The sequence below is a fragment of the Stegodyphus dumicola genome, chromosome X1, assembly GCF_044657685.1.
Source record: "Stegodyphus dumicola isolate Sdum_Otavi_A_Nest chromosome X1, ASM4465768v1".
Lineage (NCBI taxonomy): Eukaryota > Metazoa > Arthropoda > Arachnida > Araneae > Eresidae > Stegodyphus > Stegodyphus dumicola.
In genome coordinates this window covers 245639838-245655020 of record NC_140780.1, presented here as the reverse complement: position 1 = coordinate 245655020, position 15183 = coordinate 245639838, and the positions used below count along the sequence as shown (strand labels likewise).

At 32.6% G+C, this 15183-nt stretch overlaps 1 protein-coding gene across 2 annotated transcripts in view; it reads right to left on the bottom strand.

Annotated features, from left to right (window-relative positions):
* LOC118195288 (glutamate rich 3-like) overlaps window positions 1–15183 on the bottom strand; it is a 97978-nt gene that overhangs the window by 66566 nt on the left and 16229 nt on the right. For both annotated transcript variants that reach the window (XM_085807382.1, XM_085807383.1), the window contains exons 3-4: window positions 12369–12566; window positions 9846–10037 (exon numbers count right to left, since the gene is read on the bottom strand). In XM_085807382.1, the coding sequence (XP_085663508.1) occupies window positions 9846–10037; window positions 12369–12566 (390 nt within the window). The remainder of the gene's footprint in view (window positions 1–9845; window positions 10038–12368; window positions 12567–15183) is intronic.

The window sequence follows — 15183 nt, the reverse complement described above, 5'->3', positions numbered from 1 at the left end:
ATTTGTTTTTATAAAAATAACAGATTTCCTGTTTAAAATTTGATTTTGCAGTAGTTCTAGCAAAAAGGTAACTATTACACTAGCTATTGAAAGAATGAAGTAAAGAAGTTTATCATTATTCAGAAAAGATACCAGGAATATCTGTAGTTTCCAATCACGTTTTAAGTAGCAGCATATTTCCCAGGCTAAAGACATAAAACAGTTACGGATATGTAATCTCTCTTATTTGAAACTACTCACCAAGATCAAAACTCAGTTTCAAAAGATATGAGGAAAAATTACACCATACATGCCTAAAAGCATTTCTACAAATAAGGAATGTAGTATCATTTTATGAACTGTTTTGAGTTTGGGCCTATTAAAATCATCGTATTTGTTCTCATTATACAGCTCCTAAGCATTTCTTTCATCTTTCCAAAATCAGCTCATGTCAAAAGAAACATTTTGATATAGCAATATTTCAATAATCAGTTTTTGTTTTACTAATGTTTTTGAACTGCAGAAAGCAGAAAGAGCTTTACAGAAACATCAATAATCCTATGAAAACAAGGAATATGAAGCTACTTCCGTCAGATTAATACAACTGAAAATGCAGTTTAAAAGGATTAACTGATTTACAAAGACGCTGAATAAAACATTGCTAAAAAACATGAACAGTACAGCGAAAATAACAAGGAATTAGAAACGGGATATGAAGCTGTTTTTCATTACCTTTGTAAATGATACATACACCGTGTCCACAAATACTTTAACCGGCTCTTATTTTCACAACTGTCGTTACAGAAATGTTTTAAATAACACAAATATTCATATTTCGGCATTTTTTACTTCCTTGTACGAAGTAAAAAGGAAGTATTGTAATCGCGAAAAGTTTCAGGCAGCATATTTAAACGAAAATATCCATTTTGACCGCTATCGAATGCAATTTAACGATGATTTTGCGTGATATTTGTACGTAAGGACAGAATAAAATACTCTTTTCCTTCAAAAAATTATAAAACTGCTTTAAAATTAATTCTGAAGAGAATTTTTCGTGGCGTCTGTACGAACGTACGTACGTACGTATCTCGCATAACTCAAAAACGAGTAGCCTCAGAACGTTGAAATTTTGTATATAGGACTGCTATAACATGTAGATGTGCACCTCGTATTTTGGTTGCAATCGGCTGCACCAAACGTATATAAATATATTTATATATATATCCACTCTGTTACCCGGGTCAGTAATCTCAGTTTCTTTACTCTTATATGTTTGTAAATTGTACATTTTTTGCTTTAAAAATGATTGAATTATGTTGTTTTTATCTTCCGGTTAAGGATTTTATGCCTTTAGTAAATCTGTGTGCAATATTTTTAGAATTATCAGCAATTTGAAAGTTGTTTAATTGCCGCTAAGCCTGTTTTTAATGGCGGCCATTGATGTTTACATTTGAAACAGGAGACTAGTGGATTTTCTTGCCAATCTAGAGAAACTTAGCTTCGCAACAACAAAGATAACGCATTCATTTATTATTGCCAATTAAATCATGCTTAATTCTTTCTGGAATTTTTTCAAGGAAATAAGTGTTTGAGATTTACTTCGTAATTTTTAATATAGATATTTTGAGTTTTTATGAATTTTTGCCTTCTCGCGAAGGGAGAACTGAATTAATTAAATGAGAAATACTCAATCATCTGTGAAAAACTGTTTCTCTCTCTCTCTTTTTTTTTTTCTTAATTTCTTTTATACATCATTCTAGCTTTATTATAGTATTTGAATAGAACATGTGGCAACGATTAGATAATTATGTTCTTTAAATGATATAAATTTTGTGCATTATGAGTTATAATGTGAACGAAATATAATACTGAAGGGGAGTCATCAGTTTTGCGCAACACAAAAAGTGAGAATTTCAGCTGATTTTCGAGTTTTAATAAGTCAAATTGTTTTTGACATACATATATGAAATTTTCAGTGTGTCATCTTTATACATAGATGATTATCTTTCTTGATTTATTTTACTTAATAGTGTATAAGAATTTGTTTTATAAAGAAAAAACTAACTGTATTTTCCGAAACTTTAAAATTTGTACTGAAGCACTGCGCGCAAACTAACAGTAATACAAATTTAGTTACAGTAATAATTTTTAAGTGAATCTAGCGCCAGAACGTCGCTATGGTAAACAAATACTAGAGTGAATTTTAAAGAATGCATTTATTCTATTGTGGTTTGTGCGCTGTCGGCGAAGTAGACTTAATTCAATCCAATAAGTTTAAATGAAATGCAAGAAAAATGCGTATAATTTTATATTCCGTACAAGGAAGTCATGTGGTGTACACATCAGATTTTTTAATTTAAAGAAAACAGTTTTGCAATAATTAGGAGAGCTAAATTTTTATACGTGCTACCGGTCCCTACATTTAAATTCAGAAAAATTAACTCATTATAAAAATTAAAACACAAAATGTTTGGCTTTTATACGACAAAAATTGATCGAAATACTTAATTTCAAAATATGTTTCTCAGGAAGTTTTCATACTTTGAAACCAAACTCTAGTAACATCACCATAAATTCATTGAACTACAAATATTTTTCATTTTTAATTAATGAAACAAATATTACGAGTTGGCTATGTGCCAATACTGAAGTCTGTTACATGCAAGGTTATGACAACCGTGTTTTGGGACAGACATGGAATCGGGTTAGTTGAGTTTATGCAGCAAGGGACAACAATAAATGCAGCGGCTTTCTGCGCTACCCCGACTAAAATTAGACGTGCAATACAGAATACGCGATGTAGCCTTTTGACGTCTAGACTTTTGTTGCTACATGAGAATGCCAGACCCAAAATCCAGAATCTAATCAGATCTTTGGATAGGAGCAGATTGACAACCCACTGTACAGTCCAGACTTGCCACCGAGTGATTTTCACTTGTTACGCTACCTATAGTCGTTTCTCAGCGGCAAGCGCTTCGCCACAGATGACGAGGTAAAAGCAGTTCAAGACTGGTTATCCTCACAGGTGCAGACGTCTATAACTTACGCATACAAAAGCTTGTAGAACGTTATGACAAATGCTTAAACAAATATGGAAACTATGTAGAAACTATCAGAAACGTAAAAAATTAAATAAAAAAAAAATCTGTGATGGTTTGTTTTGTAAGACTCGGACCTTACCTTCCGAATAACCTACGTAGCTCTTGCTGAACTCTTGGCCCAACCATCAAAAGGACATTTAATGAAAGTCCCGATGATGTTTTAGCTGAAGCATTGAAAATGACTCGCAACTTATTAGTAGTACAAAATACAAAAAACAAACATATAAATTAAATATACAAAACAATAAATAAACAAAAATAAAAAAACAAACATACAAATTAACAACAATTAATATTAAATGAACAAAGTACTTCGACTACGGATAATTAGAAACTTACTACATTATCTAATATTTTACAAATATTTCATGAAAGATAAAGATGAAAATCCAACATTTCCAATGAAAAGAATCTATCCCTCCCCCAAGAAAAAGACGCATAACTTACATTAAACAGACAAATGAGTTTAGTGACGATAAATGTAAAACATGTCGATTTGAAAATAAGGAGATAAAACTGTAAATAAGAAAACAGCACCTCTTTGCCAATACAAGCAAAAATGCACTTCCTTCACAGCAATGTTTGAATCTCTACGAGTACCGCTCAAGAGCACTTCTTTACTAAAGAATGCTAATACAGTCGAATCCGGTTACTTGAACCAGCCGCTTTTTCGGACCAAATCCTAAAAAACCGAAACAAATCCTATGTACATAAGCCTAATATTATTCGCTTATTTGGACCAAAATTCCGTTTAATCGGACCAAAAAACGTGAGAGCGAATAAGAAACAGAAGCCACAAGTCGGCCGCGTGCGTACAGCGGATATACACGTGGTATGCGACATATGGGAGGATCTGTAATTGCGGCTCCCCAGGAAATTGCTTTATCAAAGGTCAGGAATTCCTTAAAGTGTATGACAAAAGCAAAACCGGTGGGAGGTGAACACGCGCATCATTTTTTTTAACCTTTCTTTGACCTGCGTCTCCGAGTTTCGAGGACATGAACAATAGAGTGTCCGCCTGCAGCTGAAAGGAATTCCCGCCTGTCGATCATGATTAAAATTTACACGAGAAAGCTACCATTTCTTCACCTTTTTGGAATGATTTTAGTGCCAAAGCTTTGAATGGCGAGCATTTTATCTCCCTCTTGACCTCAACATCTTGAACCCGAAACACCAAGGTTTCTTCACACCACTTTAGTCAGTGAACTGTGCACGTGTCTTGTCTCCCTTGTCAAAAAAAGACTTCACGTCACGACGGGACTAGACTACTAGACTTCAAACGTCACGACGGGACTTGACGTTAGCTGAAAATTGGTTTCCTGGATAAGAGCAAGCAACAACCACGAAACACTAGTCAGCATCGGTTGGTGGAAATAACCGGATTGGCAAAAACTACAATATCGCGCTTGATAAAACAAGAGAAATGAGCTGCGAGAACAATGGGCACAATGTGAAGGACGAGGAGGAACTTCCAAAAAACGGAAGCGTGAAGGCAAGGACTCAGATGTCGATGAGGCCCTTAATGAATGGTTTGCCATTGTTACTGGATGATCTGTGCGAGTAAGCGGCCCAATGTTAAAATGCAAAGCAGAAGAACTCGCTAAAAAGCTGGGCCACGATGACACTAAAGCTACGGAAGGTTGGTTGTCTCGATGGAAATCTAGACATGACATAAAATTCAAGAAAGCACATGGCGAGAAAGAAAGTGCTGATAGTTCAAATGCTGAAGAATGGAAATCAACAAAACTGTCCGAGCTTCTTGAAAATTTTTCAGCAAATGATATCTACAATGCTGATGAGACTGGGCTGTATTATCGTGCTACACTGAAGGCTCGTTAAGTTACAAAAATGTTGCACTATTTGCGGTGCCAGAAGACATTCTCAATTCCGACGTAATGAGTATGACTAGTGTATTTTCTTTCAGGATCAGAGACTACACATGTCTCCTAGCTAAATCGCAGAATGGTATCCCTTCGTCCTGGCCACTTGTTGTCTTGCATCATCGTAGACGGATGTCCCACTTTTGCAATTAACCAACGCTGGCACCTGCTGCTGCAGTACATGTTCCACCCCTTGCAAATGCTGCAACTACAGGTCCGTGGTGAAGACATGGCCTGACGGTAGTAGCTCGTAATACACCACTTGACGACTAGTCAACACCAGCACGATTTTGCGTGGGTCTACGGGTGCATACGATTATGTGGTAACAACTAGTGTCCGGTATGTCTGGGAGTGTCATATTGGACCAAATTTTCGTCACGACGACAAATATTTTGTCACTCTTTGTTCCTTATTGGCTAATGACAGTGTGTGGGGTATCCACTTGCTCAAGTTGTACAACTTTCCTATGCAGTCCAGGTGAAGTTTGACTATTTCCTCGAAATCTGGAAGTGTTTGCCGAGTTCGTCACAAGTTTGAGTGCTGTCACCCTTAATGAAAGTTTTTGAAACCAATGGCGTTGTATTCGTTCACGGCATTCTCCGCAAATGACTGACATATTAGACGACTTGATGCGGCGGCTGACAGGCCCAGATTAAAGTAACTCAGCAAACAAGCTGCTTTCATAAATCCATTTCTCTTCAACGCTGAACGAATTGTGATTACTCTGCGTGCACAACGAGCGTATAATGGTGTAGGTCAATGATCACACTGTCTTCCATCGCTTTTCCAGCGCGTGAGTCACTTCGTTTTCTCTTTGAGAGTATCCGGCAAATGGAACGTCAAAATACGGCAAAAAAAATTTTCGTTACCTTCTACATGCCATCCGGACACAGAAGATGAGCACTAGAAGTAGATTTTTCAAAATTCGATTTAGATATTTCTTATTTAATACTGAAACGAATTTTTGTGAATTTTCCGCCCATATTTTTATTTTTCGAACGAACTGATAACCTCAGAATTTCGCTGTTTCCATTTTGGATGGAACAGGAAGAAGAATATTTTAAGCGAAGCAATTTTTCAAAACTCGTTTGCCTTTTTTTTTTAACTATTCCATGTTCATTTAAAAATTTCAATATCCAGGAATGCACATTTCATAGATTCAAACCCGGCCATCAGCGACGCTAATCACTATACCGGTTGAGCGGCTTTTGATAAATTTACATACATGCTTCTCAGCATTTCTTTTAAAAGCCAATTTTCTTACGTTCTTGAGTAAAAGTCGATTATACATTTGCATTAAAATCCATTGACTACGAAATCTGCCATTTCAGCGCAAATGTTTCTCCAAAATGCGATGAAAGCGGAGCTGAAAAAATTACAACAGAAACAGCGATTAGGTTTTAAAATAATATAAAAAAATTAATTTAATTTTATTCTGATATTCATGTGAAAAATAGAATTTATCACCTGAGTTTCAAGTTTAACTTTTTATTCACAAGGATGTAAGCAAACAACACACAACAATGCAATGTATTTCAGAAATAACATGCTTGTGTACGGCTTAACAAAACATTCTTCGTTGCTATGCAGAGTTTATTTTTTTCTTTAATCGAATTCATTTAGTGTGATTTCACTGTTTATTACCTCAAATCTTCAAATTAATTTTTTTACCCGTTTTCAAAGCCAGTTTTCTTGAATTAAACATACGTTTTTATGTTAATGCTGAATTTTTCTCTCATATACTTTCGTAACGACCAAACAGAAAATTTCGATATTTTCACCGAATTTATAAAATAATTTTCTAAATGACGTTTTCTTCGGAATCTCTAAATTAATGTATTAAATTTAGGCAATTTTGCAGAAATTATTAATTTTTTTTAGTCATATTGTTGCTAACAATGATGATTTTAGAATAAAATATTTAATCATTAATTGCTAACATTCCCACAATTTTATGTGATAATGATATCGGATTTCTAAATCAAACAGAAATTTTAGACCATCGGATATATCATAAGACACTGAAAGAAGAAATAATATTGCATGAACGTCACTGCTATACTGATTAGGAGTGACGTTCATGCAATATTATTTCTATGATTAGATACGATGATTTTCTTTCTTTATTACTTTGCCCCATTAAAGAAAGTAAAAAAAGGATAAAATAAATTATATAAAACATAATTTTAAATTACAAGATTTTGTTAAATGCATAAAACTTGCAAATATTTTTTTCCTGTCATAATATTCTTGTTCATATGTAACTAAATATAAAATTCGTGGGACCATCATGTAAGAACTGTATTGGGACATTAACATAATTCAAGGAAGAACAGTAGGAATAAAGATGAGGCAATTCAGGTATTAGCTTTAAGTGAACGAATAGAAAGGGCATCAAATTAGCTACCAAAATTTAGATATTCATTTAAAAAAAGAAATTATAATTATTAACTTTCAATTTTAAAATACAACAAGTATAAAAAATTGTGTTATGGCTAATTCAACTAAATTAAGCGAATCACATTAATTTTTCTCAAAAGTGTTAAGGTTTCACAGTATTGTATATACTATTTTCTCACATTACAGTTAAATGTTCAAGCCAATGTGTTTAATTTACACTTAATGACCTGCATAGACTAAACCTGCTTAGGAAGCACCATGCTGCGTACATCAATATTCTATATTATGCCCATTTAATTTGAATCAAAGGTCTTCGTCCTAACAAGATTTCCGAAGCCCACTAACTCAATACAGACGGCGACACAACTGCCTATAGCTTATTGCAAGCAGACTTAACGCATAAAGGCCTTATTACCACTATTATTATAATACCCTATTAGCAGTCTTCTGCATCACCTTTTGTGTAAATGTGCAGCTGAACAAGACGCACGGTTCAAGGTTTTGTTCTTGTATCCACGCTAAATTTGCGTCGGAACTTGGAACATGATAAATTTCCCTATAGAACATGAATAATAAATATGGCCAATAATAATAATATCCAAATGCTGTCAGAAATTTCTAAAGCCATTATAAGGTATTTCTCCCGCTTTCCTGGCGTGCCTTCGTGGTGTAACGGTAGCAGGGCCGGTATTCCAGAGGTCCGTGGTTCGATTCCCGGCGAAGGCGGTTGCATATTTTTCATTCTTTTCTGCTTCCAATTAACCTAATGACTCTACAATTTTCAGAATTTTAGAAGATGGTTGCCATGAAAGGGTTCTTTCAAGTACTGAATCTCAGCTGTACCCTTTTTGATATACTTGCACATATAAAATTGTATTTATTCAAAAAAATTTTCTCCGTGTTCATTCTTTTCGCAGCTAAATATTTTTATATGTCTTACATTTATACCTTCAATTACATAGTTACCTGCATCTACAATTTGCATTATTTAAAAAAATATTCCTATGTTCATTGTTTTTGCCATTAAACATTTTTACATGTTTAATATATATATATACCTTCCATTAGACTTTTCCTCCTGTCATAGAAACTCTTTTCCAGACTCGTTCAGCTTTCGTTCAGTTTAGATTGCTTTCACAAGGCTGAGATATAGGGACCTATTTTTTTGGAAGGGGAAAGCACCTCAATTTATTATACAATATTGTAATTCTGTATTTTTCCTTAACAAAATACACAAAAGTGAGCATTAACGGCTCTGAAAGAAATGTGCGCATTGGGCCCCAGCTGGTCACCAAACAGGCTGTGCATGTGTGTATAGCTCATTATTAATACACGTGGACTGAGAATTAGGTTATTAGAGTACAAGTGATTGAGAAAGAAATTTTTTATGAAACTTCTCAAGCAAATTTGATATTGTAAAGTAAGGATTTTCATCTAGCATGTATTTATTTATCTATTATTTCATAATTAATTTTTATCAGAGATACTTAAATGTTTATAAAGGAAACAAAAATAATGATAAAATAATTATATACAGTAATAATCTACAACATGAAAATTCAGTTCTAGGTAACCCAGAAAGTTAGAAGACAATGTAAGAATGCTATAATAAAGTTTCATGCAGAAGTGTTTTATATACATGTGATAAGTACTTAATATATAATTTTAAAATGATATAACTTTTAAATGTTTTGAATCTGAAAAATGAGTTAAATATCTCAAGGTGATCAATATCCCTACTTTTGACATAAATACACCAACAGTATATTTTAAAATAATCTTAAGAAGATGGGATATACCCTTTATATAAAACACTTCAGGTTATTCAGTTTTTGAGCAGCTGCACATACAAAAGTAGCCTCAAAAGTTCCCACACTCATTAAACTGCAAAATGACTGATATGAATTTTTGACATATATTGCACAATCATTCTAACAGAAATACAATGCTACAGTATTCATCACTGCCATTATTCTTAACCTGTGGTGTTAAAATCTTGGATATTCTACTTTGTGGCTTATCTGTTAATGATCCTGTTTTACAAAATTTCTTAATTAGTTGATAAGTAGTGGCCTCCACAGATAATGTGTTATTCCCCCCCAAAAAAAAATATTTGAACAACAACAATAGAATTTACATTGCAACTACATCTTCAGCAAGTTGACTCTGTCTGTGCTCAGGTGCCATCTCAAATTGACTGACTTACTTCCCAGAAGGCAGTGTGTGACAAGGTTGTCCCCATAACTTCAACATGATATGAAAAAGTATGTAAATGATAAAGCATTCGTTTAGCAGAAAGTATGTCTATAGTCTCAAAATGCAGTATGGAAACCGTAAACAAGTTATAATAACTCCCTAATATGTGTCTCATGTGAACAAAGATGCTTGACTTTCAGTTTAAAATTCACTCCGGTACAGAAAAAGTAAGAACATAAGAACTAACCTTTCACATAATTAAGAACATAGGAAAACATGCAAACATACCTTTAACTCTGAGACTTTATGTCCACTCCTTGAATTGCAACTACACATAGCTGGTGCTGATCTTAGATGAGGAACTTTATTTCTAAGTTCTTGACTATTTAACAATCCAAAGATATCATACTTTGGTAGTACATCCCAAGATGCTTTTGCAGTGCTACAATGTTTTTTACTATTTTTCTTCCTGGAAGCTATCTAAAATACATAACATCTTAATTCGACATTAATTTCAATTAGTTCATTAACGCTGATTTATTTCTATGCATGAGGACAATCTATAGAAGCAAATTAAAACCTAAATTAAAATAGTCAAGAAGAATATGCACTTTTAGTGCACAAGAAAGCTAACAGTTTTCCTTCACACAATGATCCCCCTCCAAATTATGAGATGTGCCATAAATTATAGACTAAAACTTCATTCATGTATAGAAGGCATATAATTAGCATTGTGATAGCACAGTCTGAAAGCCATCATATCTGAATACATTTTAGAGAAGAATATATCAAATTCTCTATATACTCCGAAATACCCGATATTTATGCACAGCAAATGACTTAAAATTAATTTTTTGCGCTTACCTTTGAAACCACATTATGTGCAAACTGAATGGTAAACTGTACAAAATATATGTTTAATAATGAAAAACTGAGATAAATTATATGATTGCTACTTAGAACTTGACCACCATATTAACTTAATAAATTACTAAAATTGATTTCCAATGTTTTTGTAGTTTTCTTTTATTTCTTTTGCAATATATGTATGATAAAATTTAAGCTAAAATTCACATAAGGAATAACGTAAACAATGAACATAACTAAAGTTAAATAAGATTTCAATCAAAATAGACTTGAAAACATTCATGTATGCTCTTACATGAATTCCATGCAACACAAAAAGTAAATCAAGCAAGCAATGAAAGCAGATAAAAAGGTACACATAGAAAAGATTTTTCTTTTTTTATATTAATACATTTGGTAAAATGTTTTGACAAATTTTAATATATTTATTTTATTGTAATAATTTTAATTATCACATTTATGTTCTTAAATTGGAATTATCAAATCAGCATCACTACTGTGAAACTAAGTAAAAGAATTACAGCATTTTTATCTCATTAACGCAGCAACTTTGTCACAGGTAAAAAATACAACCCTTTGTCAACTTGCAGTTTGGCTAAAGCTAACTATTTAATTGCTTGAGAAGTATCTCTCATCACATTTAATATAATGAAATATTTAATTAAGAAACATGAACATGACATAGTTTCAGAAACTAACAATTTTAGCTGACCCTAAAATTGTTTTAAATCAGCATTATATTCTGTTTCCTTCCTTAATATTAACATTTTTACAATTTCATATAACATTTCTAGCCCAGAATAAAAATGGAAAATCCTCTGGTTATCTTATTCACATATTAAAAGTTAACGACTATGATGAAACAAGGACTTTTATAGATACTATTCCGTTTTGAGGACCGTAAAAAAATTGCAGCGAAAATGTATGCGCAAAAGCGCCAAATCTAGCAAACGCGCCCATTTACCAGCCCTCCAAATCTAGCGTACGCGCTGATTTCAAATTACGTGAGTTTATATAGTTCTATATTTCTTAAGACGCCATTGAAATACTAGTCTAATTTTTAAATTATTTTTTGATATCCTATGGATTTAACAATTTGGGAATTGCCCGTGACGAAAAGTCTGCAATAGAATTTTAAGTAAAGTGCAGAATCACCCACTGCTTGACGCGTTTTTAAGAATTGCACACACTCGGTATCCATGTACACATCGACCTATTTTCACTTAAAAAAAAAATCCCAGAATTGCCAAAAATGGCACTGCGCACACCCTTGACTTTATCTATGTACACATCGACCTATTTTCACTTAAAAGGTAAAAGAAAATTGACAAAAATCCAATTGTTTTTAAAAAAGCGGCAAACAAATAAGTGGGCGATTCGGCACTTTACCGAGAATTTTTTCATAGAAAAGGCATCATTCATTGTAGAAAATTATGTTTGAACAATCAATGAGATGAAATTATGCTTTAGCGATAACTCGGTAGCGAAATAGCGAAGCAGACATCCATTATGTTTAGCATTTTTATATAAATTATAAAAATGATCTGAAATAGTTATTTACTCTTATGCTTCCATTCAGTTATCTTTAGCCTTTTCTTATATAAATTATAATAATGAAAAAGTATTATACGAAATTAACATTTCATCTAAATTAAAACATCAATCTTAGATAGTTATTTACTATTATACTTCCTTTCTTGCGTTACGGTTGCCGCAATTATTTTTGGCAGCACTGGAATCAACAATAGTTTGGCGTTTTTTTACGGCCCTCAAAACCGAATAGTACCCTATTATGCATTGCAAGGCTAAATTAAGAGAATAAGTCTTAAATCATTTTAAAACATGAAAAACACAAAATTTACATAAAAGCGAGCAGTAATGCACATGAATGATTCCTATTCAAATATTATAAAAAATAAACCAAATATTTCCAAATATACAAACCTTGACTTTCTCAACTATCTCCATGTTTGAGATATCTTCCAAATAATTATACATATTCTTCTTCCAAGCAATATCTTTCTGAACAGCATTTTGTACAACAGCATTTGCAAGCACATTATATTTCTTCTTCTTTTTCTCATACTGAAGAGACTGTACTTTGACTTTGTGCTCAGGAATAATGGCACCATCACAAGTGATCTATAAAGTAATAATGTATTTAAATATGAGTTATCTATTTTAAGATCTGAAAATAATAGTTCTAGATTAGTTATCTTGTGAAGGAAAGCTTAGACAAAATAATTTGACTTTTTGATAAAAATAATTTGACTGAGACATTCTGCTGCAAATGAAATTCTCAAAGCATTTTGACATAACAAAAATCATATTCTTAATTAAAACTTAGTCATTGTTGAAAGGAAAAGTACCTACATTACTGTAAAATATAAAAGGTCTATAATATTATGGAAATAGATATATGTGAATAAAATGCAGAATTAAATATGCTGCATTAAAATCTATCTGAGGTAGATATAAGCATGCAACAAAAATCCAGTACGCTAGAGTCAATACGCAATTACATATCATCACATAAAAATGAAATGTGTAAACAATTAGAAAATTTTATTTCGTAATTTAAAGCCTATGTTATGTGGTAATGTGGAAGATAGGATCTACATTCATATTTCATATAAAAAAATCTTATAGCATGATATACGTTTGTTAATCAGAATCTCTTTCATATATAGAACATAGTTTATCAATGCATCTTTTGAATTAGTTCTGTTTAATATATGCATTCACTGGACCTTTATCTATAGAAGAAATTATATATTTTTGAGTCTTTGCATCTTCTTAATCCATTTTCTGTTTTAGATACATCTTGCATATCACTTAAATTTCCATTTTCTGTTGCTATGTTAAAGCAATCAGATGGCTAAAATAACATTAATAAATTTCAATGAAGTAACATTTCTTAACCTCTCATTATCACAAACTTCATTTTCATTCATAGCCATTTTACTCCTTTCATATTTTAGAACATATCCATCCACAGTAATTCCTCATAAATATTTTTTTTTATAAACTTTCATTCCCTCCAACTCATCTTCCATTTAAATACTAAATTAAATTAAATCTTCTGAACCATGGGACTCTGCTATCACATAGAGAATTCTGCATATAAGGAAAAACATAGTTTGACTATATACATTTTATTTTACAAAATAACATCACTTTACAGACCATAGAACCAAAAAATACTTATGTAACAGAGAAAATACTAGAATATTAACCACTGTTGTCACTGACTTAGAAATACAATTTCTGCCATTCACTTTTAAATACTAAATAAACAAAAATTATCCTTTAACAAATTTCAGATTAAGTCGGGATGCTGTTATGTTATAAGGCATTTCTTCCGCCTTCTTAGCGAGCCTTCATGCTGTAGTCGTCTGCACGCTCAGCGCGTAATTGAGAGGTCCACGGTTCGATTTCCGGCGAAGGCGTTGCATATTTTTCATCTTGCCTGCTTCCGAAAAAAAATCTTAATGTCACTACAGTGGCGCCCGAACTAAAAAGGATATTGGATGATGATTTTCCTCACCCAGGATTTGACGATTGGGTCCCCTAAAAAAACCCAGTGGCCCTTTAAAAGGGGAAGTATATAAGGTATTTCTCCCGCCTTCTTAGCGAGGATTCGTGGTGTAGTGGTCTGCACGCTCAGCGCGTAATTGAGAGGTCCGCAGTTCGATTCCCGGCGAAGGCGTTGCATATTTTTCATCTTGCCTGCTTCCAAAAAATACCTAATGTCTCTTCAATGTAATAAATTGAAATAACTATCTTTAAATAAGTTTTTTTTTAATATGTAAATACATACATATATAGTCACAATTATATATAGATATTCATAATTATGTAAAATATGTTAATACAAACTCAGGATAATTATCAAAAACAAGTTACAGGTCATTAATTTTTCAATGGGTCATAGCTCCCTAGGAAAAGCCTAACACAGTTCAGCACAACTGAAACAGTTACAGTAGAAATTCCGAGATCCGGACTCGTCGCAACTTCGGCGATTCCGGATCTGGGATTTTTCCGGATATTAGATCATTAGTTTAAATCTAATAAGATGGGATTTGAAATTATAAAATTAAGAATATGGAATTGTGATTTATGAAATAATGAAGCATTTATGATCTAAAGGATGCCGAAATTTACACAAAAGTAAGCTTAATATTTATTTTTTTACTTTCCTTAAACATTTCTTTCAATGCAAGTTGTTTAAGTTGCCTCGTTTTTGTGCTAATAGTTTCTTTTAATTCTGGAGACAGACTTTTTTCTTCAGTTACATTGTTAAAGTCCTGTAATTGCAGTGTCGAGAATTCCGACTAACTTGTCAATCAAAATTTTTTCGTTTTCAGTAACCTCTCGGTATTTTCGGAATTTAGAGCCATACTACAATTTACCATACTACAAATTACCAATATTTAATTGATTGATGATTGAGGAGCATTGTCATCACAATGAAAAACTTCTTTTATATCATCTTTATTCATTACCGCTTCTCCACATTTCTTTACAAAATCTGTTAATTCGAAAATTTCACCTCTGGTTTACGATATCCGAAAACGCTTAAAATTCGCGGCTATCATCATAAAATTTAGCTATCGTTCACAATACACATTACGTTGTACATCATGATATTGGCGACTAAAGACAAGTTGTTCCGCTAAATTTTATCTTGCTTCTATCGCGCACTGAGACAATTAAGCCTGAATTATATTAGTTTAGTTATTTATTATATTTATGTCTA